General features: G+C 47.6%; 1 protein-coding gene across 1 annotated transcript; it reads right to left on the bottom strand.

The window, feature by feature from the left end:
- Nucleotides 1–696: 696 nt before the first annotated feature.
- Nucleotides 697–25528, bottom strand: tppp3 (tubulin polymerization-promoting protein family member 3). The gene is made up of 4 exons (XM_056279007.1): nt 25480–25528; nt 8579–8778; nt 3580–3733; nt 697–1268 (listed from the first exon to the last, which is right to left on the bottom strand). Exons 2-4 carry the CDS (start codon nt 8764–8766, stop codon nt 1011–1013), a joined length of 600 nt encoding a protein of 199 aa, XP_056134982.1. The 5' UTR covers nt 8767–8778; nt 25480–25528; the 3' UTR covers nt 697–1010.
- Nucleotides 25529–25847: the final 319 nt, after the last annotated feature.

Genomic DNA, 25847 nt, shown 5'->3' with positions numbered 1-25847 from the left:
TGACCAGTACGTGGTAATGATCAGGAGCCGGCAGGAAGCCGGCAGGAAGTGAGAGAGGAGAAACAAAGTGAGGGAGCCGTGCAGCATCAAGTCCAGTACCAGATGTTGTATTTCTGGGACCAAAATCAAATTCCATTCCATTATCCAAGCCGCTTACCCTAATTAGGGTCACGGGATGCTGGAGCCTATCCCAGCAGTGATTGGGCGGCAGGCAGGGGACACCCTGGACAGGCCACCAGGCTATCACGGGGCCAACACACACACACACACACACACACACACACACACACACACACACACACACACACACACACACACACCTAGGGACAGTTTAGTACGTCCAGTCCACCTGACCTACATGTCTTTGGACTGTGGGAGGAAACCGGAGCCCCCGGAGGAAACCCACACAGACACGGGGAGAACATGCAGATTCCACACAGAGGACAACCCCCAAGGTTGGACTACCCCGGGGGCTCGAACCCAGGACCTTCTTGCTGTGAGGTAACCATGCTAACCACTGCGCCACCGTGCCACTAACATAAATCATCTGGATGCTCTTCCAGAGGAAAAAAACGGAGTGTAAAGTTTAACATGACGAAACAAACAACATGAGGAGCAGACTGGGCTGCAGCCACGTCCCTGTGCAGCTCGCTGACACACAAGTCTGGATGAAAGAGTTGCTCTGCAGCATTTTGCTGAATTGCATAATTCAAAAGCAAAGTTTAATATTGACTCGCCCATGGACAAGGATAGAACTGCTACAGAATGAGATGAGTACATGGGATCGGACAGTAAAACAGGTGGTGGTGTACTGCGTCACTCAACAGAACACCAGGCTGCACAGGTAATTCTGAGGTTAGCTGGTTAATGTTCAGTGTCCCAATGCGTCCACATGAAGCTAGCCCAGCTAGTTTACAAGCTGCTTTTATTACAATGTCAAAGGAAACCATTTACACACAACCTGCAACTCAAAAGCCGTCGAGAGTTCAACATTGTCAAAGGGTCAAAGTTCAAGGTTTGGTCCGGACCCGCAGGTGATGTAAAAGTGATGTCGGAGGAGGAGGTCGCGCTCGGCTCCTACTGGGCTTGGTCTTGTCGTCGTATGTGCCGGCGTGTCGGTAGGCCCCGACGTAGCCGGTGTCCTCCACGAGCTCCTCCCGGCCGCCGCGACCTTTGCCCTTTCCCGTCTCGTCGAAGCGCTCCTTATGGGAGCCCGTGTACTTGGACGTGTCCGTCAGTCTGTCCACCGCCGCTGTCTTCGCCACTTTCTGTGTGTATCAGAGGGGAAAAAAAGAAAGAAAGCCACAGGCTGGTCATTGCTGCAGCCGCACCCCAGAGTCAAGGACAGCTGGACCTGAAAGTGCCAGAACCTTCACCTCCAGCACCAGACAACTTAATATTTCCTCAGCTGGAAACACCGCAGTTCAACACGCCATCATCTAAACAGTCATCTATCGTTATCGTCCCGTGAACGCCGTGGGAGCAGGAGGCCGGCACGACTTAAATTTCTGCTTTTACTCAAGCTGTGCTGAACCAGGACAAGCCTGAAGCTGTCCTGAGCACGTCCGTTATTTCACAACCACGACTGTCAACAAATCCAGCGCTTGCTACATACCGGGCCTCACATTTACTAAACCAGGCATGGCCCTACAGTAAAGACGCCACTGGAAGTCGAGCATGAGGCAAGTCTGGATGCAGGACAAGGACTCTGTCATCTCCGACATGGAGGAAACAGACTACTTGACCTGACTTGTACCCATGAGCACATGAACACATGCCTCTGGTCCTTCAGAGATCCCGAGACGTTCCTGCGGCTGAACTGACTGAAGAGGAAACTACACTGGCTTTGTAAAGCCACTCCTCAGGACATTGAGATCAGGGATTTGAACCGTCTGTCAATCTTTTCAACAGTTTTAACGATGCCATCCAAATAAAACATATGGACTAGATCCCTTTCTAACATGCTCCGGACCCGCTCTGTCTGGTAGCAACAAGTTGTGCTCCGCGAGAGCCGGGATGATGGATGGGAGTTGGCAGTCGAGGCAGAAAACAGTAAAATGCGAAAGGAGGTTGGCACGCGTGCGGTGGACTCTACAAAGACGGCGTTATGGGTGACTTTACATAACTGTGAATTACAGCCTGCTGGAGCGCTGACTCTGACTGGCCGATGACGTTTTCAGTAAAAGAGTGAAGCAGAGACAAGGGAGACAGAGGACGGTCAGAACATTCAGGACATGTGTTGTTTAGCACATCATGACTTCCTCATATCATAGCTTAGCAGTTAGCATAAGTCATGTGGACAAACTGGTGTCCCGTGTCCTGTAAAGAGTCATGGTTTAAAGGATTTAAGGTCCATCCATCCATTATCTGAACCACTTGTTCTGCTCTCGCGGGGGTGCTGGAGCCTATCCCAGCAGTCACTGGGCGGCAGGCGGGGAGACACCCTGGACAGGCCGCCAGGCCATCACAGGGCCCACACACCTAGGGACAATTTAGTACGGCTGATTCACCTGACCTACATGTCTTTGGACTGTGGGAGGAAACCGGAGCACCCGGAGGAAACCCACGCAGACGCAGGGAGAACATGCAAACTCCACACACAGGACGACCCGGGATGACCCGCAGTGTTGGACTACCCCAGGGCTCAAACCCAGGACTTTCTAGCATAACACAGGCCTCTACACACATTTAGTGCCATTCTGTCCAGCAGTGGGCACATCCATGACAGTGCTGCTGGAAGGCTTAAATATGAAGCAGAGCAGACTAAGCTCAGGGGAGGTGGATCACAGGGATACACTCCTGAGTTGAGTGAAAAGTGAGATTTAAGAGGCCCCCCCCCCAGTTGTACTTGGCCAACTACCCCACTCTTCCGAGCTGTCCCGGTCGCTACTCCACCCACTCTGCCGATCCGGGGAGGGCTGCAGACTACCACATGCCTCCTCCGATACATGTGGAGTCGCAAGCTGCTTCTTTTCACCTGACAGTGAGGAGTTTCACCAGGGGGACGTAGCACGTGGGAGGATCACGCTATCCCCCCCAGTTCCCCCTCCCCCCTGAACAGGCGCCCCGACCAACCAGAGGAGGCGCAAGCCGGAGGTAACACGGGGATTCGAACTGGTAATCCCTTTGTTGGTAGGCAACGGAATAGACCGCTACACTACCCGGGTGCTTAAGAGGGTTTTAAAGGAGGGAGAGAAGATGAATAGAGTTCAGTTGGAAGGGTGGAGACTGGGTGTGATGAGGATGATGTAACATGCCAGTACAAAACACTGAGTAGCCTGTTTGCCCACAGAATGGCAGGATTCAGCCGAGGCAAACTTTTCTTTACATCACTCTTCAGCTGCTGTCACTCATGTCGGGTTACGTTAATCTTCACAGTGTGACCCTGTCCAGATAGACCCCAACTGTGAGAAGAGCTTCACAACCTGAGAACTGTACAGTCTTCAGGTCCAGTTATAAACTAACCGTCCAGGATTCAAAACCTCCCCACTGCAAATCCCGGTCTACTGCCTGAACTGTCAGCATGTCTAGTGTGTGGATGTGAGTGTCTGTTGTTGTTTGGTTGAAGGTGTGTCTCACAGTAACGCCGGTGTTGCTGGGCTCCTTCCCCTCAATCATCTTAAAGATGGACTGCAGGGCTTCTTCCTTGGTTTGGCCTTTGAACCTCTTTTGGGCGAGCTCCTCCAGCCCCTTCTGGAACTCCTGGAAGGTGATGACCCTTGACGTCTTTGATCTTCATATGAAAAACACACACATGATAGAAAAGCCTTGTGGTTACAGTGTAACTAGCCAGCAGGTCTGAGCCTAACTCCACCCGCTACATCATTTTGGAAAAATGTTAAAAAGTGGGCAAGGGGCTGAGAAGGGGTACGGGGAGGGACTGAGTAGGGGGGCAGCAGCATGGGCAGGAGTAGCTGGGGAGATCTGCGGGAAGGGCCTGGTACCCAACTGCTCCCCGCCGTGGCGCGAGCTTAGCTCGACCGACCCAGTTGCCCTGTGATCCTTCTGCAGCCGTCAAAATCACAAGTTCAAACCTTTGCGCTGAAATTGAAAATGGTGAAATAATATGAATATAACGAACTGTAAATCGATAGTTACGTACTCTTACTCTAGATTGTATGAGTATAGGCGCAGCCCTCTGAGGCTATCGCTAGTGGGTTTATCTCTTGTGCCCCCACGCAGTACTAAACATCTTCAGTCTACGCCCACTTAAAGGTTTTTGGGTTTTTTTTACCCCCCCCCCCTTTCTCCCAAATTGCATTTGGCCAATTACTCCACTCTTCCGAGCTGTCCTGGTCTCTGCTCCACCCCCCTCTGCCGATCCGAGGAGGGCTGCAGACTACCACATGCCTCCTCCCATACATGTGGAGTCGCCAGCCGCTTCTTTTCACCTGACAGTGAGGAGTTTCGCCAGGAGGACGTAGCGCGTGGGAGGATCACGCTATTCCCCAACCCCCCAAACAGGTGCCCCGACCGACCAGAGGAGGCGCTAGTGCAGCAACCAGGACACATACCCACATCCGGCTTCCCACCCGCAGACACGGCCAATTGTGTCTGTAGGGACGCCCGACCAAGTTAGAGGTAACAAGGGGATTCGAACCGACGATCCCCGTGTTGGTAGGCAACGGAATATGGCGCTACGCTACCCGGACGCCCCTGCCCACTTAAAGTCGTGCTTCTGCGTATAGATCCTACACAGAGCCCACGCTGGTGCCTACGCAAGTAGCCTATGTGGTTCTCAGCATTCCTACTTGTGCGCTGTTGTGGCTGCTTTGCTCTGCAATTACACTGCAAAAACGCCAGTTGGCGGTGGGCTTCCTATGCCACTGTGGTACATTTCTCATAGACAGCAGAAGAAACGGAATGGACCATGCTGGAGTTGGTGCTAATAAGTGTTGAAATGTAATGTCGTGAAGACGAGTCATACACATGTTTGCATACAAAAGTCATACAAACGTCTGCGAACTTCTTCAACTGGTCTCTCCTCGATTTGGTCCATTGTTATTGTTTGGGGGCAACTCAGGTATCTAGACGACCAACTTGGTCAATGAAAAAGCCAACAAGGACATGTTGTTCACCGCCACTGAAGCTTGGAAGGCATACTGGCGCGCCCAATCCACCAAGCGGGCCATCAGCTTGTCCCAGAAGGAGGGCGGTATCAACCGACGACCGAGCCGGCTAGTTTTACCCCAAAAAAGGCGGTCAGCTTGGGCTCCAGGGCAGGGATAAGGGGACCATATTCAGAAAATCCCTCCACCTTGGTGACAGGGCCCACAGGTTTCTGGGGTCCACCATCACCCCTTCCTGATACCTCCTGACGGCTGGGAAACGAGGCCAGACAGGGTTCCGTTTGGCCGTCTGCACCAGAAGGAAAATCCCGCTCATGTCGTACGGAGCAGCGATCTCCTGCTCCAGCGGCATGACAAGGCCCTTGTAGACCGCCTCCCTCTTAATAATGCCCGGGAGCTCATGAACAAGGCAGGCTGGTGGAGGCAGAGAAGGAGACCCGAGGGTCCCCTGGGCGTTCCACCGGGCCACTAGCGGACTCCGGCTCCTCGCCTCGGGGAGGGAAGTCGGGGGCAAACCACATGGTGATCTCTGTGTGGAGAGGGCGAAGTCATCCAACTCCAGCTCATCCATCAGATCCAGCAGGTCCAGGGCTTTGTCCACTGAACAGGTGTCTTGGAGGCCAAACATCTTCAGCCACAACCGTGAAGGCAACCTTCCTCCGCTGTTTCTTGGCCCGAGGCAGATGTGCGTCATAGGGGCACCATGTGGAGTGAGCGCCAGACTGGCATGCTCTGGACCCAGGCAGTCCTCACAAAGGCCATGCAGGTTGAAGCCCATAATTTATCCTGTTTTGCAAAAAGGACACTACCGGATACTGCCATCGCTCTTGACAGAACAAATCTTTGCTTCTTTCTTGATCTTCTAAAGTCTTCAGAAAAAAAGGGAGTCAATTATACGGCCCCAATTCAATATATGGTTGAGTTGCGGCCGTAAGTGAGGCCCACAATTAGGTGAGCGTGGACTTCAGATTTGTAAGTGCTGCATGAGGGTACAAGGGATAAACCCACTAGCGATAGCCTTAGAGGGCGACGCCTGCACGGCATCGAATGAGAGAAATTCAAAAGTTGGGTAGAAGCGTAGCAAAAGCGCAAGGTTAGTGAGTAAACTCCTGTGGACGACGAGTCTCGAGCCACATACATGAAAATGAGCACGGTTTCACAGACTCACACTCAAGGGTGGGAGCTTGGGGCATGTGGGTCGCCCACCACTGCGTAGGGGGCGTTAAAATTCTTTTTTTTCCATTATGTAGCTATAAGTCCCAACCGGTCGACTATGCGTCAGTGTTGGCCTTGCAAGTCGAGGACTGATTTAAAACAGTAGGGGGCGTGTTGAGCCATTTTCAACCCATGAAACGCCGACTTGTATAGATTTGGTAGGAGTCAATAGTAACACCAGCAGTGCTGGGTCTCATCACCGTACAGTCATCTCATCCAGTTTACTGCTCCAAAAACCTGTCCCATTGTTTAGCGCCTCGTTAAGCATCCATGCTACATGCTAACATGTCAGCTGAAGTCAGAGTTAATCCTTATTATTTCAGGCTAGGTTTAAGTTTTCTAGCCAATTCTAGTTTTTGTAAAATGCTTTCACACACATACTTTTTGAGATATATACAGCAATGAACTATGAATTATATATATATATATATATATATATATATATATATATATATATATAGAGAGAGAGAGAGAGAGAGAGAGAGAGAGAGAGAGAGAGAGAGAGAGAGAGAGAGAGAGAGAGAGAGAGATTTGATTTTAAACGGTACATTTATTCAGAATACATTACAGTCCAACAGCTGGTACTCAACCACAATCGTCTCCTTATCGTCCAGCTCATACACAAAAAAGTGTCAGGAAAAAAAGACCATTGAGTGGTCTACACAAGTATTTGCAAAAACAGAACTTCAAAATAAAATAGCCCAACATAAACACACATTCGCCTCAGGGGGTTTGCAGCAACACAACATCCTGTGCTTAGACCCTCGCATCGGATGAGGAACAACTCCCTAAAAAACCCTTTAGCAGGGAGACAAAATAGGGAGAAACCTCAGGGAGAGCAACAGAGGAGGATCTCTCTCTCCCAAGACGGACAATGTGCAATGGATGTTGAGTTTACACAATTTACATCACAAATAAATAAAACAAAACAAAGCCAGTGATACAGCCAGGACTTTCTCTCATTACTCATTACACAAATTAAAAAAAGAAAAACATCTTCATCAACTCCCACCGTGCACAATACCACCCCCAGTTCTGGGGAAAAGGTCATTTCTGCTTAGAAGCTCTGCTCCTCTGTCGTGGGCCCCCATCATCTTCAGCTCTTCCTCAGACAGTTTTTTTACTTGTGTCTGCGGGTGGGAAGCCGGATGTGGGTATGTGTCCTGGTCGCTGCACTAGCGCCTCCTCTGGTCGGTTAGGGCGCCTGTTGGGGGGGGGGGGAGAACCGGGGGGGATAGCGTGATCCTCCCACGCGCTACGTCCCCCTGGTGAAACTCCTCACTGTCAGGTGAAAAGAAGCGGCTGGCGACTCCACATGTATGGGAGGAGGCATGTGGTAGTCTGCAGCCCTCCCCGGATCAGCAGAGTGGGGGTAATTGGCCGGGTACAATAGGGGGGGGGGTTATTCTGTCTCTAACAGCACAAAGATCATCAGACTCAGTAAAGGTGGTCTCAAATCATAACTAATGCGACGGAAGACATCACTAAAAATAACTCCCTATGGAGACTTCGAGCCATGTCTCATTACGGTAGGAACACTACCACTAGAGGGCGACTCTGTTACTCCCCCCCCCCCCCAACTGAACGTGAGGCTAAAGCTGCTACAAGGAGTTGTAGGTTTTATTGAACCTGCGTGCCCTGTGTGGACAGAGTGGTCATGTCCCATGGGTGTTGAATTATGGACATGTGACGTAGGACAAGTAAAACTACGTCCACTCTGCTGATCCGGGGAGGGCTGCAGACTACCACATGCCTCCTCCCATACATGTGGAGTCACCAGCCGCTTCTTTTCACCTGACAGTGAGGAGTTTCACCAGGGGGACGTAGTGTGTGGGAGGATCACGCTATTCCCCCCCCAGTTCTCCCCCCAACCGACCAGAGGAGGCGCTAGTGCAGCGACCAGGACACATACCCACATCCGGCCTCCCACCCGCAGACACGGCCAATTGTGTCTGTAGGGACGCCCGACCAAGCTGGAGGTAACACGGGGATTCGAACCGGCGATTCCCGTGTTGGTAGGCAACGGAATAGACCGCTACGCCACCCGGACGCCCCCCTCATGAAACAGATCTGGTGGAACTGCAGTTAATTTGCATTTTATTTTGTGTGACCTTAGAAAAGTTTGGGTAGAATTTGTTGAATGACTGCTAACGACTAAAACACCACTACACCCATTAGCAGTATTTGGTGGAGCACTGCCTGTCAACTCTGTGATGGAGATGGCGGCCCCTGAAACCTGCTTATTAAAATGACTCTATTACTCCGAGCGGGGGTAGTTGAGATGGATGACTTACTTGACTTTGGTGAACACTATGTCCACGTCCGTGCTGGTGACAGTCTTGCCGTCGATTATCTTGCAGTCCTTACACAGCTTAGCCCAGTTCTTTCCGTTCATCTCCTGACCCGTGGCCTTGGCATCCCCGTGGACAGCAAATTTCTGGAAGGACAAGAGGACCTGATCCACTTCTGCACTGTCCGCCATCTTGGTAAATATCTGCCACATTAAGAAAAACAAGATGACATGGTTTATCACAATATAAAGTGTCCTCAGAACTTCACACGGCCGACATGAACGACATGAGGACTGACATGAGACATGGCAGGCAGTCCCAACAAACCACCTCTTTCTTTATGCTTTAATAATAATAATCATAATAATCATAAATATAGCTGGCGCGTTCCAGACAGAATAGGTCAAAGGTCTATTACAGTGCCCCCATGAGGAGCAACTAGTCTGTGAATGTTCTCGTTCATCCAGGTCGTCATGGTGATCCAAAGGAGTTGAGTCCAGTGCTGCTGGACTTGGTATATATCCGTGAAGACGTTTCGCCTCTCATCCAAGAGGCTCCCTCAGGTCGCGCCTTTCTGACTAGACCAAGCGAGTCTGCAACTACCCTATTAAGTGTGCATGGCACCAGGGCCTAATACTGAGCATGCACATGACTTCTGCATGACGTTGCACATGACATGGGGCACTCATGATGGTTAGAATTACACAACTCTTTTGATAATGTTTGATGGTGAATGTTCACTGAGCACAACACAGCAAGTTTAGGTCTAACAGGTCACATGGTCTGGGAGGAGGTAGAAGAAGAAGTAGAAGGTTCTTCAGAAAATTCAAAATGGCGGACATCTAGCCGGGCGTAAAAGAAATTAGTCCATGTGACCGTTGAAGGCCGCGAGGAGACGCATCATTTGACACCAAGTATATGATCGTAGGACCCACGGTAGAGGAGATAGCAATGTGAAAAGTGCGACTTTGACCTGACGGTGGCGCTAGAAGCCTGGTCTGACTGGCCCAAATTTATGGAATCGCCGTCTCGCATCGACTCCTATGAGCCTGGAAAGTCTGAGAAAAATCAGATTCAGAATCTGGACTCCATTAACACCTTCACAAATTAGCACCTGTCTCACACTCATATATATATATATATATATATATATATATATATATATATATATATAAATATATATATATATATATATGAGTCATCATGTTGTTATCATGCTTGTGTATGCGTGTGTATATATACACACATGTACACAAGCATGATGACGTTGTATTTCACTTTTTTCTGGCCCATAATTCTCGTGCATCCATCCATCCCTTATCTAAACCGCTTATCCTGCTCTCAGGATGCTGGAGCCTATCCCAGCAGTCACTGGGCAGCAGGCAGGGAGACACCCTGGACAGGCCGCCAGGCCATCACACATATACACTCTCTCTCTCTCACACACACACACACACACACACACACACACACACACACACACACACACACACACACACACACACACACACACACACACACACCTAGGGACAATGTAGTAGTATGGCCGATCCACCTGACCTACATGTCTTTGGCCTGTGGGAGGAAACCCACACAGACATGGGGAGAACATGCAAACTCCACACAGAGGACGACCCCGGACGACCCCCAAGGTTGGACTACCCCGGGGCTCGAACCCAGGACCTTCTTGCTGTGAGGCGACTGCTCTAACCACTGTGCCACCGTGCCGCCCATTAATTCTCGTGCAGCTACTAAAAAAAATACAGTGACGCTCTCAATACCCATCTTTTTCTGGTATTCTTGGTTCTTCTCCCCTTGGTGTATGTAAAACAAGTGATGACAAAGCATGGGTATGTTTATGCTGAGAACATCAGCTGGTTGGTGTGCCACCTTTGGCTGAAGACATGCAAAATGAAGAATGATGTTGGGTTTAATCATAACCAAACACAAGAAGGGATAACGTGACAAATGGATAAACCCAGGGGCACATAAAACAGTGAAAAAGCCAAAGTACTTTTGACTGGTTTGTGAGTCATCATGTTGAGAAGCACGAGGGTTTGCAAATAAAATAGGATGAAGCTCAAATAATCTTCATTCAACTCCGTCTTCTGTCTGACAGTGACGCCGTGTGTCTTCCAGCACTGTTCCCCCATACGATGTTTCTCTGGGCACTCTGGCTTCCTAATTTACAATATAGAAATGAAATCTAGTCCTCTGTCATTCTCATTATAGCGCCAGTGTCTGTAAAAGTCTACAATGGTAGATATCCCTGAATTAGTTTGGCTTTCTATTCTGAGCAACCTGTTAAGAAACAGATGAGAGGTGCAATATTGACTACCAGCTACACGGACATACTTAGTTTTCACACGTGCATGTCCTGAAAATGTCAACTCTCTACTTCTACTACTACTTCCGGATGTGGATCATCCATTTCCATCTCTTCCTGTCCTCTGCATTCATCCTCCATGGCTGAAGGGTGCTAATCAGTGAACTCAGCCGGTGTGGAGTCCGGCTGGACTGAAACCCAGCGTACACATGGCTCTCCATGGCACATGGTTAGCCACCCCTGCACTAGAGAGTCTTCTCTGCAACAAGCAGGTCAGATATTATTACTTGTTATAGCCACACCAAATGGCCTGTTTGTGTCGTTTTTGTTGCCTCAGAAGTGGCTGAGACTTTGAGCCTTACCGCTAAATTTCAGTTGCTGTAGCTCTGATGGCTTTTCAAATCTAGATACGTCCAGTACAGAAGAAGAAGCTGGACTTCCAGAGGCTACCAGCACCTGCAGCGCTCGGACCTTTTATTAGCTGGACAATACAACAAATCTATATCACACACATATAAGGGTCCATGTCATCCATCCATCCATCCATTATCTTAACTGCTTATCCTGCTGTCAGGGTTGCGGGGGATGCTGGAGCCTATTTCCAGCAGTCACTGGGCAGCAGGTGGGGGGGGGGAGACACCCTGGACAGGCCGCCAGGCCATCGCAGGAGGGTCCATGTCATGTTAAGTGCAAATAGTGCAAGTATGCACTAGGTAGTCCATGGAGTCAGGTTCCATAATACTGCCAGTCACCTTTACCATGGTTGGAGACACTCTCCCGGTTCTGGCCACATCAACCCTTCTTCCTACGTCTCATGTCTAGGCCTGCTCTGGCAACACCATCTAACCCGGCCTTACGTCCTGTCCCGGTTTCTTTAGTTACCCCTTTATCCCACAGCTGCTGTTAAGTTTCCAATAATATTTCTGTGTATTCAATTTCTGCTGTTTTGTTTGTTGGTTGTCAGAGTGTACCACCAACTGTCCTCGAGTGTTCCTGTTGGCTTTCACATTTCCCGCCATTTTGTTTCACCTTTTTTTCTGCATCTGCATTTGGGTCCTCCGTTCCTGCACCCCCTGTGATACTCGCCAGTCTCCGTATACCACTGTTCAAGTCTTTTGACCAGGTAGGATGAACACTGGTGCAGCAGCAAACATGTATGTCAGTTGGTAACAACTCCAGCAGGACAAAAAGATTGAAACATGTCGCCCATGTGTCCATGACAATCAATATTACTGTACAACGGTGTCCCCATACAGTTTGTTGCAGCTTGTAATACATCAGACTGTCTGTTTCAGCTTTGGTCCCAGGATCTATTTTCATAAGGTGTTGGATCAGGGCATGGAGTCTTTGCGATTGAAGTGTTGCATTTGTGTTTAGAGACACCTTGGATTTAAGTGGGCCTTGAAAAGTAAGTAAGCAAAATGTTATTATTCATATAGCACTTTTAAAAACAGAGTTACAAAGTGCTTTACACTCAATACACAAAATACGAATCTACTACCAGTACTACCACTTTCGGCTGCTACCGTCAGGGGGCGCCACAGCGGATCATCCGTTTCCATCGCTTCCTGTCCTCTGCATCTTCCTCTGTCACACCAGCCACCTGCATGTCCTCCCTCACCACATCCATAAACCTCCTCTTTGGCCTTCCTCTTCTCCTCTTCCCTGGCAGCTCCATATTCAGCATCCTTCTCCCAATATACCCAGCATCTCTCCTCCACACATGTCCAAACCATCTCAATCTTGTCTCTCTTGCTTTGTCTCCAAACCGTCCAACCTGAGCTGTCCCTCTAATATACTCGTTCCTAATCCTGTCCTTCCTCATCACTCCCAGTGAAAATCTTCTCATCTTCATCTCTGCCACCTCCAGCTCCTCCTCCTGTCTTTTCATCAGTGCCACTGTCTCCAAACCATACAACACAGCTGGTCTCACTACCATCTTGTAAACCTTCCCTTTAACTCTTGCTGGTACCCTTCTGTCACAAATCACTCCTGACACTCTTCTCCACCCACTCCACCCTGCCTGCACTCTCTTCTTCACCTCTCTACTGCACTCCCCGTTACTTTGGACAGTTGACTCCAAGTATTTAAACTTGGGGTCAAACACAAAATACACAAAATACGAATAATAACATAAAACAAATTGAATGAATATAAAACATGGCATAAGGAGTAACAGACCAAGCTAAAGATGAACCAGAACAGAAGGCCGGGGTGGGGATCTGTAAAAAGGCTTGCCTGAAAAGATGGTTTTTAGAAGCCGTTTGAAACAGTCCAAAGATTCAGCAAATCTAATGGATTGGGGAAGATTATTCCAGAGGCTTGGGGCTAAAACTGCAAAGGCGTGGTCACCTTTTGTTTTGCAGATGGAGTGAGGGATGGACAAAAGACAGAGGTTGGAGGATCAGAGTGGTCAGGAAGTGAAAAGGGGAATGAGAAGATCAGATATGTATCTGGGGACAAGATCACGCAGTGCTTTAGATGTCATCAATAAGATCTTATAGGTTATTCTGAATTTTACAGGAAGCCAATGGACGGATGCAAGAGTAGGGGTAATATGGAAACTCTGGCTAGTTCTTCTGCTTCCTCTGTGGGAAGATGGTGGCGTGAACTCATGTTTGTTGCGAGATTTGCGACCTCACCCACTACCAGTGTGGGACGATGGCAGCACGAATTTACATTTGCAGTGGCCTCATTCAGTATCGTCCATGCAATGTCTTCGTCCACGTCTGCGTCAAGTTTATGTCTTCATTTGATGGCTGGGACAGCTGGCACTGGATCGGCTGGGAGAGCTTGCTGCGTCCTGTGGGCCCAGAGACCACGGCCCTGCCCGGAGCTGTGCCCGAAGAGGAAACACCGAGGGCGGTCTGACAGGACGCAGAAGTGGGTCAGGCTAAGCTAACTGCTAGCCACTGCAGACTGGCGTTTTTTCTCTTGGACATTGATTTTTTTTTTTGTTGCTTAGTTTGGATATATGTATTCTATTTTGGATATATATGTTCTTGTAGTTTTTGGAAATGTGTTTTTGTCTTTGTGTTGCATTGCTGTGGGCCGGGGAAAATGACATTTCATTTCATCTCAAGTACATGAAGTGAAATGATAAATAAAGTGTTCCTGCTTCCTGATTCTGGTTAGTAGTCTTGCAGCTGCATTCTAAACAAACTGTAGAGGATTTAAAGTAGCTTGGTTGAGGCGAGACTAGAAGGAGTTAAAGTAATCTAGACGAGATAAAATTAATGTGTGACTTCATATTTAGATACCCTTAAAAGACAACATATTTCTGATTTTGGCAATATTTCTTAGCTGAAGAAGATAGGATTGGACAAGCTCAGTAACATGGTGATCAAAAGATATTCTGGTCAAAGATGATACCAAGATTTTTAGCTGTAGGTTTGATGTTTGACTGAAGTGGACCAATAAACTGATCAACTGCAATGGCAAAGTTCTCAGGACCAATTAAGAGAACTTCAGGTTTGTCGGGGTTTAGATGGACGAAATTAAGGGACATCCAGTCTTTGTTGGCAGCTAAGCAATCTTGGAGGGAGGACAGTTGATTCAGGTTATTGGGTTTGGCAGAGAAATAGATCAGAGTATCATCGGCATAACAGTGGTATGACGTGTCTTGAAAGTGACTAAAGAAATGACCCAAACGAAGCATGTATATGTAACCCTGTGGTTAAATTGTAGGCCTTAGATATATTACATTGCACTATTAGATAAGAGTTTGGCCTATGTTTGTTATTTTGTTAACCTGTTGAATATGAATATATTATATTGTTGTTATTGTTCTGCAAAACAGTTGTTTACCAATGTGAAATGCGTTTACTTTTGGTGTTGAAACTTACCATTGTTGTGATTGGTTGGCTGTGGAGAGAATACCTTACCTTGAATGTGATTGGTTGAGAGGGCAGCGGAAAACGTCAGCACGAGCAGACTGCACGGAGAGAAGGAGGTCTCTCGTCCCTTGTGTGAGCAACGGAGCAGTGTGATGTCGAGTTGTTTTATGCTATTTTGCGGTGAGAGAAATGTAATTGAAGTTTAGTGAACAGTGATGTGTGCGGGTGTCTGACCGAGACCCATCCCGGGAACTGTTTGTGTGGACTGGGGAGACAAACTGACTACTCGTCAGTCCCATATGTGGACCCAGCGACGTTACGGAGCGAGCTAGCCAGTCGGTGTCCGTGTTAGCCCAGCAAGACGGGCGAATGGACTGGATGCGGTAAGGGGCTCTCCCCACAGTGAGTCGGGCCGTCTTCTAGTTTAGCGAAGTAACGTTATCAGTTACAGTGTAGTGGTGAGTTCATGCGACCATCGAGGAACGCAGAAGGAGTCGTCTGTTGCCGTGTTGTGCTGCCGAGGCGAGCGCACGGTTCGACCGTGAGATGGTGCTAACGGCTAACTAGCCAGTTAGCTAGGAGGGCTGCCTGCCTGACGTTCGCTGCTGCGCTGAGACGAAGAGGAGCATTCATTGTGAGTACAAGCCGGATGTGCGGGCTTCCAAGGGGAGCAAAGAGGGCTGTTTAGGGTCCCCACGTACCCGATAAAGAAACAGGCCTGCAACTGGGGGTTGACTTTCTTTTATTTTTATTGCCGGCTTAGTTATAGGGTTGTTGAGCTGTATGCTAATGTGTTAGTCTGATTCATTTGTGTGTATCTGAATGCAGATGCTTGTTAGCCATTGAGGCTTATCACTTTCATTCATTCTAATAATTATTACTCATAATACATTTGTATATATAATTCTATGTACCTGTGTGAGTGTGGATTATTAATGTGTGTTTATTCCTGTGGTGTCTAGGCTATGGTAAGTGACATGTTGAGACAATCTTAAAGGGCTAGTCCACCGTTTTAATATAAGTTACTCGGTGACACATTGAGGTGTCTAGACCATGTTAGATTGCCTTAAAGGGGTCATATGCCATATTTGAGCGCCTTAAAGGGCTAGTCAACCTTTTTAGTTGGAGTTACCAGATGACACTGTAAGACATTTAGAGCCTTTAGAACATACTTTAAACACCTAAAAAGCGAAGTTACCATACTTCAATAGTTTATTGGATACCGAGTTGTATAGAGAACTCAGGAGCGTTGTCCTTGACAGGTAAAAGGGATAGATAGCGCTACATATAAAGAGAAGAGGATTGGCCCAAGGACAGACCCCTGAGGGACTCCCCACAGTAGGGGAGCTGACGAGGATACAAGATCATTAATACAAACATTAAAATGTCTATTAGTCAGATGAGAGCAAAACCAATTTAACGCTGTACCAGAAATGCCAACCCAGTTCTCCAATCTATCAAGTAAGATGGCACGATTGATGGCATCAAAGGCAGCGGTTAAATCCAAGACAATAAGAATAGAGTATTCTCCTTTATCAGCATACATAAGAATGTCATTGGACACTCTAAGTAATGCAGTCTCAGTACTATGCGTGTGACGAAAGCAGGATTGAAATTTATCGAAAATGCTATGATCCTCAGTCAGCTGCAGGATTCGGTCCACAACAATTCTTCTTGCAATTCTTCTCTTGCTGGATTAAGAGAGGGTTTTTGAGGACCCGGATGTGAGTGAGCAGTTGATGATAGAGAGCAGGCTGTGACCTAAGCCAGGGAGGATGGATTTTAAACATTTTGTTGGAACTATATCACAGGGACGGGAGAAGGGAAGCATACGGGCTACAGTATTAAAGTACTAACAAGGAAACTGTAGAGAAATGGGAGCAAATTCCAACACTAAAATCGGACAGCTGAAAGGGGGGGGGGGCGTGGGGGTAAAATTGGACCTTAGACCGTCGATCTTGTCAACAAAGAAAGACCAGAAAGTTTTACACTCATTAGCAGAACAGGCGGAAATGGTAGGAAGAGAGGGATTCACAAGCTGATTGATAGTACTAAACAGAAACCTAGGGTTATGTTCATTATTCTCAACCAGGTCAGAGAAGCAACCAGCTCTCAAATCTTTAATTGTCTGATTCAATTTCGAAAATAACTCTTTCATATGGAGGCGATGAACTTCAAGAGTAGATTTTTTCCATCTGCCTTCGGCCTTCCTATATTCCCTTCTGTTTTGACGGATGTTTTCATTGATCCAAGGGGTTGTGTTAAGAACTGGGACAACCCTGGACGTGTATGGAGCTGAATAATCAAGGGCAGACGTACACAAATAATTAAACCAACTAACTTGGTCATTAATGTTGGCGAAGTGAGGAGGGCAGCTGGCCAGACTGGAAAGGTAACTAGAAAACATGGCTGCTGGCTGCTTATTAAAGATGTGATACTTAATCATATGTTTATGAGGTATTGTAGTAGGTGGTAAAGAAGCATCAAAGGTAACACATTTATGGTCAGAGACAAAATCGATCTTGTTCAGGGAATTAAGAGAAAACTAAATCAAGGGTGTGCCCATGGTTAAGTGTGGGGCCACTGATATGCTGCACAAAGTTAAAAGATGTAGAAATATTTTTAAAAAAATCCATGACAAATGAATTAAAATGATTATCAATCTATCAAATTCAAGAACAAGAGAGGACAATACCTCAGAGAATTCATTGAGAATACCTGTAGATGAATTGGGGGGGGGGGGTCGATAAATGATTATACAGCAAATTGGGTCGTCACACACAATTTTAAAAGTTAAGATTTCAAAACTATTAAAATAACCAAATGTAAAAGGAACACAAGGGTAATGGTTCTTAAAAGCAGCTGCTATACCCCCACCACGACCTGTTAACCTAGGCACATTCAGAAAAGTATAGCTGGGTGGTGGCTCTGCCCAGGTTTGAGCCAGGCGTCGGAAAGACATAGGAAGTCAAGGATGAGGGAAGTATTAAATCATTGAGAATGAAAGATTTATTTGACATGGACTGGGTGTCTGTGAACATCATCAACAGCATGGACTGGGCATTTGAAAGAGCAAACTCGATTGGAACTGGATCACTACAGCAGACTGTTATCAGATTATCTGGCCTGACAGCTGAAGACACATAATGCAAAGGGTAGAGGGTATTAAGTCGTGGTCTAATCCCAACAGGAATACTGTAAGAGTCACGGGATGAGAGAGAACTCACCTTCAGAAGAGCTGGATTACACAGGGCATCGAGCGATAACGAGCTGGAGACATCATGGTTTTTATGTAAAAAAAAAGTTTGTGTTTTTTTTAATCTACAGCTATGTAACTAACCTGGGGGACTGTGTGGAGTTTAAATAAATAGTCATTCATGAATACCGAACCACACAGCGTAATGAGAATTGGCCGCTAATATGCGGCCACCCAGCTTGTTGGGGGTGGATACTGTCTCTTCTAGAAAAAAGAAAAAGAAAAGCATCCCCGGAACAAATCACAATTGTCAAGGAAGCCCAAATTATGAGCTCTGCAGGCGGACTGGAGCCAAGTGCGGAGGCTGAGCATTCTGCTGAAGCGCCCTACTCCACGGGAATAGGGACAGGCTCGAAAATACAAATAGGGCTTCCAGAAGAACTTAAAAGGTTAACAAGGTTGTTAAAATCCCTGCTAGTTAGTTCAGACTACTGACAAGCTGCATCGTTAGCCCCCCTCGTGCGCTATCACGCGGTTGGTAGAGGATGGGAGCGAGCTAAGAAGCTGTGGGAGCTCAGCCAGGACGACAGGGACCATGGCTCCAGGGAAACAGTGTGTAGCTGCGTCAAAGAAACGGATGTTCCTGGTGATGGAATCCACCACTGTTAATGTAGTTGGGGAGAAGAGGGGACGAGGCGATGATGGCTGTGGGTTCTCAGGGCTGGAGAGACCATGACCTGTTTCCACGGGCTGTATTCATGTCGCTGGTTGATGAAGGGGTGTCTGGGCTGGCATATGTTGTGACGAGGCAGCGACAACAGACCTGCAAGAGGGTTCCCTGCCGACTAGGGGCAAGGAAGACTTCCATTTCTGAGCACGGCCTCTCTCAGTGTCTTACGATGGGAAGTCACTGACCGGGATGAGGGCCGATGATTTGGCTTTGCAGTGGAGTGGCAAGCCACCTGAGCACTCCTAGCTACAGGAGGTGTGTGCAGCGCCTCTCTAGCGGGCTTGGCTATAGTGAGAGGTGGCTATCCTGAGTTCTTTAAAACATCAATCCAATCAATCAAATAAGTGGGGTTTCACTAATAAACATATCAGTGTTTAACTTGTATGTGTGTAATTACTACTTGTTAGGCTATATGCAATACTCTTTCATTCAAAATCACTATTTAAGCAACAATTCGTACACTTTAGAATTAAATTAAAATGTCTAGAATTACTTGTAACCCGTAAACACTCTTCCACTTTTAAACAGAAAATACTCGTTTTCTTAATTAACTTAAAATATCAAAAGTAGTCATTCACCACAACTGTGTTATAAAAAAAGTATAAAATATTTACTTAGAAAATATTGTTCAGCGTTTAAATGCTTCGTTTTCAAATATCTTTTAAAATCTCCCAGTCAAATGCATTCACATACACATTGAAAACATAAGGGCCCAAGAAAAGAAAATAGCCGGCAATAACCTAGCCTACTTTCAACTACCCAGTTCAAATGATGCAGGCCTGAGTGTAGCTTGTGAACGTTGTAGCCTTAAACAAAATGGCTGCTTCACCACGCAGGCAAAAAACAAAATGGCCGCTTCACCACGCAGACAAAAAAACAAAATGGCCGCTTCACCACGCAGACAAAAAACAAAATGGCCGCTTCACCACGCAGACAAAAAACAAAATGGCCGCTTCACCACGCAGACAAAAAAACAAAATGGCCGCTTCACCACGCAGGCAAAAAACAAAATGGCCGCTTCACTACGCAGGCAAAAACAAAATGGCCGCTTCACCACGCAGACAAAAAACAAAATGGCCGCTTCACCACGCAGACAAAAAACAAAATGGCCGCTTCACCACGCAGGCAAAAAACAAAATAGCCGCTTCACCACGCAGACGAAAAACAAAATGGCCGCTTCACCACGCAGACAAAAAAAACAAAATGGCCGCTTCACCACGCAGGCAAAAAACAAAATGGCTGCTTCACCATGCAGGCAAAAAACAAAAGAACGGTACCTTTACTCAATGGAATGTAGCCTCAAATACACAAGGCCCAAGGCGGCGGCAGCCGGAGGAGATATGACAAGAAGATTCACGATGAAGAGAAGACTCACGCAGCTGACGATCTCGGCAAAGTCCACCACTCGGCAACGCTATCCGGCTCCGTCGGGGTCTTTGTTCGTCGTCCGTTTCGCAGTTCCACACAGGCTTTACTAGTCGAGGTCGCTGGTCGCTAGCTTGTTAGCGAAGTCCATGCAAAAGCACTCGCCACTAAGTCAGCAGCTAACTTAAACTTCTTTCTGTCTTCTTGTGCTGAGTAGTTCATTCAAAACGGACAGAACCATCACCATTACAGTTTAGTATAAGAGTCCTGGTTGAACACTTTCACTAAAAATGGTGTACACATTAACATAACATTTCGTGTTTCCCTTTTCAGCACAGAACACGCTTCTCACGTCTTACTCGATCGTCGCTCTCTCTCAACTCCCTCGTCTCATACACGGTCTTCCCGTTTCTCCCCTCCACTCGCTTCCTTGTCCTTTGAGTTACCTCCAATGTGATTGGCTCATTCACCAGAGTTTCAGAAATAAACTAAATTCACAAAACTTTTGTGTACCTCTTTCTTCCTATACTTACAGGCATTTTTAAAGCATTTTCACATATGTTATTACACAACAAATATTTAACATTTTTAAATGAACATTACCAAATATGCATTTCTCTCATTGAGCAAAATCATAACTTCATTGCTGGTCAATGAATCTTAACATTTTAACCGTAAATTCTATTTATTAAACTATGAAATTATTTATTCAAAATGATATCTTATAATAATGAATACATTTCAACAGGGTTACACGTGGAAGCTGCCGTGTCAGCACACACCGTTGTGGGCTCGGAACAGGAGCATCGGCTGGGTTGACCGGTGTGGTGTCAGACAGCGTCGCGTAGCAGGTGGAGAGCCTTGGGCAAGAGGGAGAGGCAGCTCAGTCCAAGTCTCTCTTGTGACCGCAGAACACCGCTTCAACCCAGGACGACTGGTGGTTAGGCGTTGAGTAGGATGCAAGCCATGGGCTAAATGTGGCACCAGCATTGTGCTCACTGACAGGCCGCTCATCCAGAATAAGAAACGTGTTCTCCAGCCCAACCTCTGCTGAGACATCGGTGGAACTGTGCTTGTTGTGCGTGACTCTTCTTTTACGCCTGTCCAGAACTCGGGGTTTGACACTGCAGGGATAGAACAGGTCTTTGGTCTTGCACCTTGGTTTAGCCAGTGACACGTATCCAGATCCGATGTGGTGTCGGTCTCAAGTGGGTTCGGGCCGGACCAGGGAATAGTGTCTGCATAGTCATCAGCCTGGGGTTCATTATGTTCCAAAGCCGCTTCGCAGCGCGTCTCGTGTCCCTGGTTGTGGTTGTCAGCCGGTTCCAGGACATCAGCTTGGGAAGCAGCAAACAGAGAGTCAGTAAGTTTTTCATCCTCTTGTATTTGGTAGAGTAGAGAGATTCTCTTTTCAAGCTCTGTGATTTTCTGGCTGAAGCTGGTGCATTCAGTGGAGGGAGAGGAGAGGAGAGGCATTTTCTCCGAGGCCTGAAGACTGAACATGGGAACGCGGCCGTATTTCCAGAAATCAAACAAAACGCTCAGCGAGGGAGTATCTTCTTCTTCTTTCAGCTCGTTTCTCGGGGGGTCACCACGGCGGATTGTACAGTTTTCATCGGTATCCTGTGAGGGCACAGCACCAATGGCGGCCATTGTTAACCCGGGACCGGGAAGTATAAATAAATAAAAATAAAACCGCCAATTATGGCCACAGCAGAGGGCTGAGTCCAGACAGCTCTCGCCACAGAACTACAGAGTCGGAGACTACAATGCGATCAAGTCCGTGCAACGACCGATGGTCCGACAGAATCCAGAAAATATTACAGGCAAACCATAGAATTAGTTAAAAGTTGTTAGAAGCAACGTAAAGTTGAGGCTAAAAACTAGATAAACGTGTCAATATATGACAGACCTTCTAGCAGTAAAACACAGCGCCGACGCGTGCGCATAAACCCCCATCTATAACTCGAGCTTTAGAGATGACGTATCACTGAATTTTCCTCGACTTGGTCCTTCCTGGGGAGCGACTACAGTTTATTATGGAGCAAGAAACCAATGCAAACACTGGCTTCTGTTTTGTGTGTGTATTGCAAATTCTAAACAGACTTTTGAAGTCAAAAAAGAAAATGTTATCAGGAATCAGGAGCACGTTTTCATTTCACTTCGTGCGCTTGCCTACATGAAATGAAACGAAATATCGTTTCCCCCAGCCCACAGCAGTGCAGCACAAAAACACATATCCACAAACTACAAGAACACGTACATCCGAAGTAGACCACATACATTTTTTTCTTTTACTTTGATCCCATCCTAGCTAGTATGTAGGTAGGAGCAGTGGGCAGCCGCCGTGCAGCACCCGGGAAACAAATCCAGTTCGTCTCGCCATGGCCTCGGTCAGGGGCACAGACAGGACTACTAACCCTAACATGCATGTCTTTTTGATGGTGGGAGAAACCGGACCCGGAGAAAACCCACTGCAGACACAGGGAGAACATGCAAACTCCACACAGAGGATGACCTGGGATGACCCCCCCCCAAGGTTGGACAACCCCGGGGTTCGAACCCAGGACCCTTTTGCTGTGAGGCGACAGCGCTACCACCGGGCCACCGTACCATAAATGTAGATATCAAAACTAAGAACGCATATCCAAACTAAACGCAAACTAAGCAACAAAAACAATGCCCAAGAGAACGAATGCCAGCCTGGATTACTGTTGGAACTGCCGGTCTACATGGGCTAGCAGTTAGCTTAGCCTACCCTGCTTCCACGTCCTGTCAGACCGCCCTCGGTGTTTCCTCTTTGGACGCAGCTCCGGGCAGGGCCGTGATCCTTGGGCCCACCGGACGCAGCAGACCAGGCTCCCCCAGCCGATCCAATGCCAGCTCTCCCAGCCAGACACCATCGACACACCTCCGCAGACTCCACACGACGGCACCAAAAACACAGTCAACGCCAGGCGAGGCCACCGTCAGACCACCATCGGTGCTATCGGAACTGCTGGTCAGCAGGGACTAGCGGTTAGCTTAGCCTGCCCCGCTTCCGCATCCTGTCAGACCGCCCTCTGTGTTTTCTCTTTGGCCACAGCTCCGGGACGGGCCGTGGTCCCTGGGCCTAGAAGACACAGCAGACCAAGCTCTCCCAGCCGATCCTGCACCAGCTCTCCCAGCCATCAAACTAAGACACAAACTTAAATGTAGACGTGGAGAAAGACACTGCATGGACGGTACTGGGTGAGGCCGCTGCAAACGTGAGTTCGCGCCGCCAGCTTCCCACACCGGAAGTGGTGTGCTGTGCTATTTATGTTTTGTTTTATGTTACGTATTTAATTCAGGAAGGTTGGCGCCGCATTGCCATCTGCTTAATGTTGTAATCGCTGCTCTAGACGAGCGACGGGTGGCCATTCTGTGCACAACGCTCTCGACTCGTCCAGATGAAGGGAAGTTGTGTTTCCATTCTGTTGCTTTTCGTCCTCGGCTCGGTGAGGCCGTGAAGCTGAGCCCTGCTGTAGTGCTTCCTCTGTAGCTGGGGGCGGAGCCTAGAGCGGCTACACCCACACTGAAGTGCCAGCTGGGGGCGTTCGGCCTGACCGAGACGGCACCGTTCCATTTACGCCCTGGAACGTGACGTCACCAGCCTAGATTGGGTGACTGTGGACTCTGTGGCTGCTATTAGTCTTTTGGACAGTGGGTTGACTCGCCTCCTTTTTGTTGTGGCCAGTACATTGGACTGATTATTACTCCCCCCCCCCCTTGTGGTGTGGAGTAGATGCACCGCTGTATAAGTGATTAAGATGTGCCCTGTGTTATTTGTGCCTTGCATGAGTAAACTCTTCGTAATGATTTATTAGTGTTCTTGCGTGTTGCCTGTGTATTGGGCGGATCCGGTTATTGTGGTGTGGGAAGCAGCCCTCGGTCGCGACACCGACACTGACATTTTTTATTTTATTTGCCGTTTCCAGGCAGCGTTTCTTATTTGCGATTTAAAAATTCACATAAAAACACACTGCAAGAATCCTTTGTGTATTTTAAAACAAATATTTTTTTTCTTTTTTTCTGTTGGGTATTGTGGGTCAGCAGTGTGCCAACTCTTTGCATTCACATGAAGACTTTATGACACAAGACAGCTACAGCAAACGTGGCCTTTCTTTATCTGAACTGTAAAATCCAAATGCTTTGGTTATAAAAAACACTCCCCTTTCATCCCATACACATAACATATTTACAATTCTGATTCTCAGAACAAACAAGAAAAGTATCCCCACCTTTCATTGTAAAACTGTGTGAGACAAAGGCAAAGTGCCAGTTCACATTGCATCTTGCTCACAGAGCTCACGCAGAGCTCACACAGAGCTCACACAGAGATCATACAGAGCTCACACAGCGCTCACACAGAGCTCTTACAGCTCACAGAGCTCATACAGAGCTCACGCAGAGCTCACATAGAGATCATACAGAGCGCACAGAGCTCATACAGAGCTCACGCAAAGCTCACACAGAGATCATATAGAGCTCACACAGAGATCATATAGAGCTCACGCAGCTCACAGAGCTCATACAGAGCTCACGCAAAGCTCACACAGAGATCATACAGAGCTCACAGAGCTCATACAGAGCTCACGCAAAGCTCACACAGAGATCATATAGAGCTCACACAGCTCACGGAGCTCATACAGAGCTCACGCAGAGCTCACACAGAGATCATACAGAGCGCACAGAGCTCATACAGAGCTCACGCAAAGCTCACACAGAGATCATACAGAGCTCACACAGCTCACAGAGCTCATACAGAGCTCACGCAAAGCTCACACAGAGATCATATAGAGCTCACGCAGCTCACAGAGCTCATACAGAGCTCACGCAGAGCTCACACAGAGATCATACACAGCTCACAGAGCTCATACAGAGCTCACGCAAAGCTCACACAGAGATCATACAGAGCTCACACAGCTCACAGAGCTCATACAGAGCTCATGCAAAGCTCACACAGAGATCATATAGAGCTCACAGAGCTCATACAGAGCTCATGCAAAACTCACACAGAGATCATACAGAGCTCACACAGCTCATACAGAACTCACGCAAATCACACAGAGATCATATAGAGCTCACGCAGCTCACAGAGCTCACACGGAGCTCTGCAACACCCTCAGTAACCTCCCAGTGAGACGGGATCAAGCTCCATCCAACGATGCTTAACAATTGTCTAAAGTTTTATCTATTTTCTTTGTTAAGAAAAGAAAAACCCAAATAAAAACTGCATGCCAAAGACGTAACAAAGCGGAGTAGTAGTGAAGTAGTAGTAAAAAGCATAATGTGGACCATATTGCAATAAGATAAATTCTTCTGTCAAATATGTAAGGCGTGTCTCCTGAAAAGTCAATATATGCGATGTGAAAGTCATCACACGCACGCAAACACGCACGCACGCAGCAGTGCTGCAGCCTCTCTTACCTTCGTCTCCTCTCTGCTGCCCAGGAGAGAAACGAGAGCCCTCCTCTGTTCAGACTCACTGATCACAAATGAGGTCTGAAGAGTGGAGTGTTTTCAACCTGCTTATCCGGTTTCCAAGGAGACACCCTACTAAACATCTAGGGAGGGCAGTAATAGGGAGTGTGTGAGAGTCTCTCACACACACACACACACACACACACAGAGGGGGGGGGTCACTGTGGCCATTCTAGAAATTTATACAAGGGGTCACAAAGTAGTGGGAAGGACACATTTTGGTGTGGCACATTTCAGGAAGTGAGCTCAGACGACAGTACCCTACCCCTCATAGTGTAATTCCAAATGTGCCCCCACCCCATAGCGTTCAAACA

The sequence above is a fragment of the Lampris incognitus genome, chromosome 4 (genome assembly GCF_029633865.1).
Source record: "Lampris incognitus isolate fLamInc1 chromosome 4, fLamInc1.hap2, whole genome shotgun sequence".
Taxonomy (NCBI): Eukaryota; Metazoa; Chordata; class Actinopteri; order Lampriformes; family Lampridae; genus Lampris; species Lampris incognitus.
Note: the sequence above shows the minus strand (reverse complement) of the source record. Positions and strands in the feature narration are given on the sequence as shown.

Bases quoted from the DNA above. Each gene is read 5' to 3' on its own strand.
- tppp3 (XM_056279007.1), bottom strand. From the start codon at position 8,766: ATGGCGGACAGTGCAGAAGTGGATCAGGTCCTCTTGTCCTTCCAGAAA. The intron at 3,734-8,578 runs GTAAGTCATCCA...TTTCATATGAAG, and splicing joins ATAGTGTTCACCAAAGTCAA to ATCAAAGACGTCAAGGGTCA. The intron at 1,269-3,579 runs GTGAGACACACC...TGATACACACAG, and splicing joins CCAGCAACACCGGCGTTACT to AAAGTGGCGAAGACAGCGGC.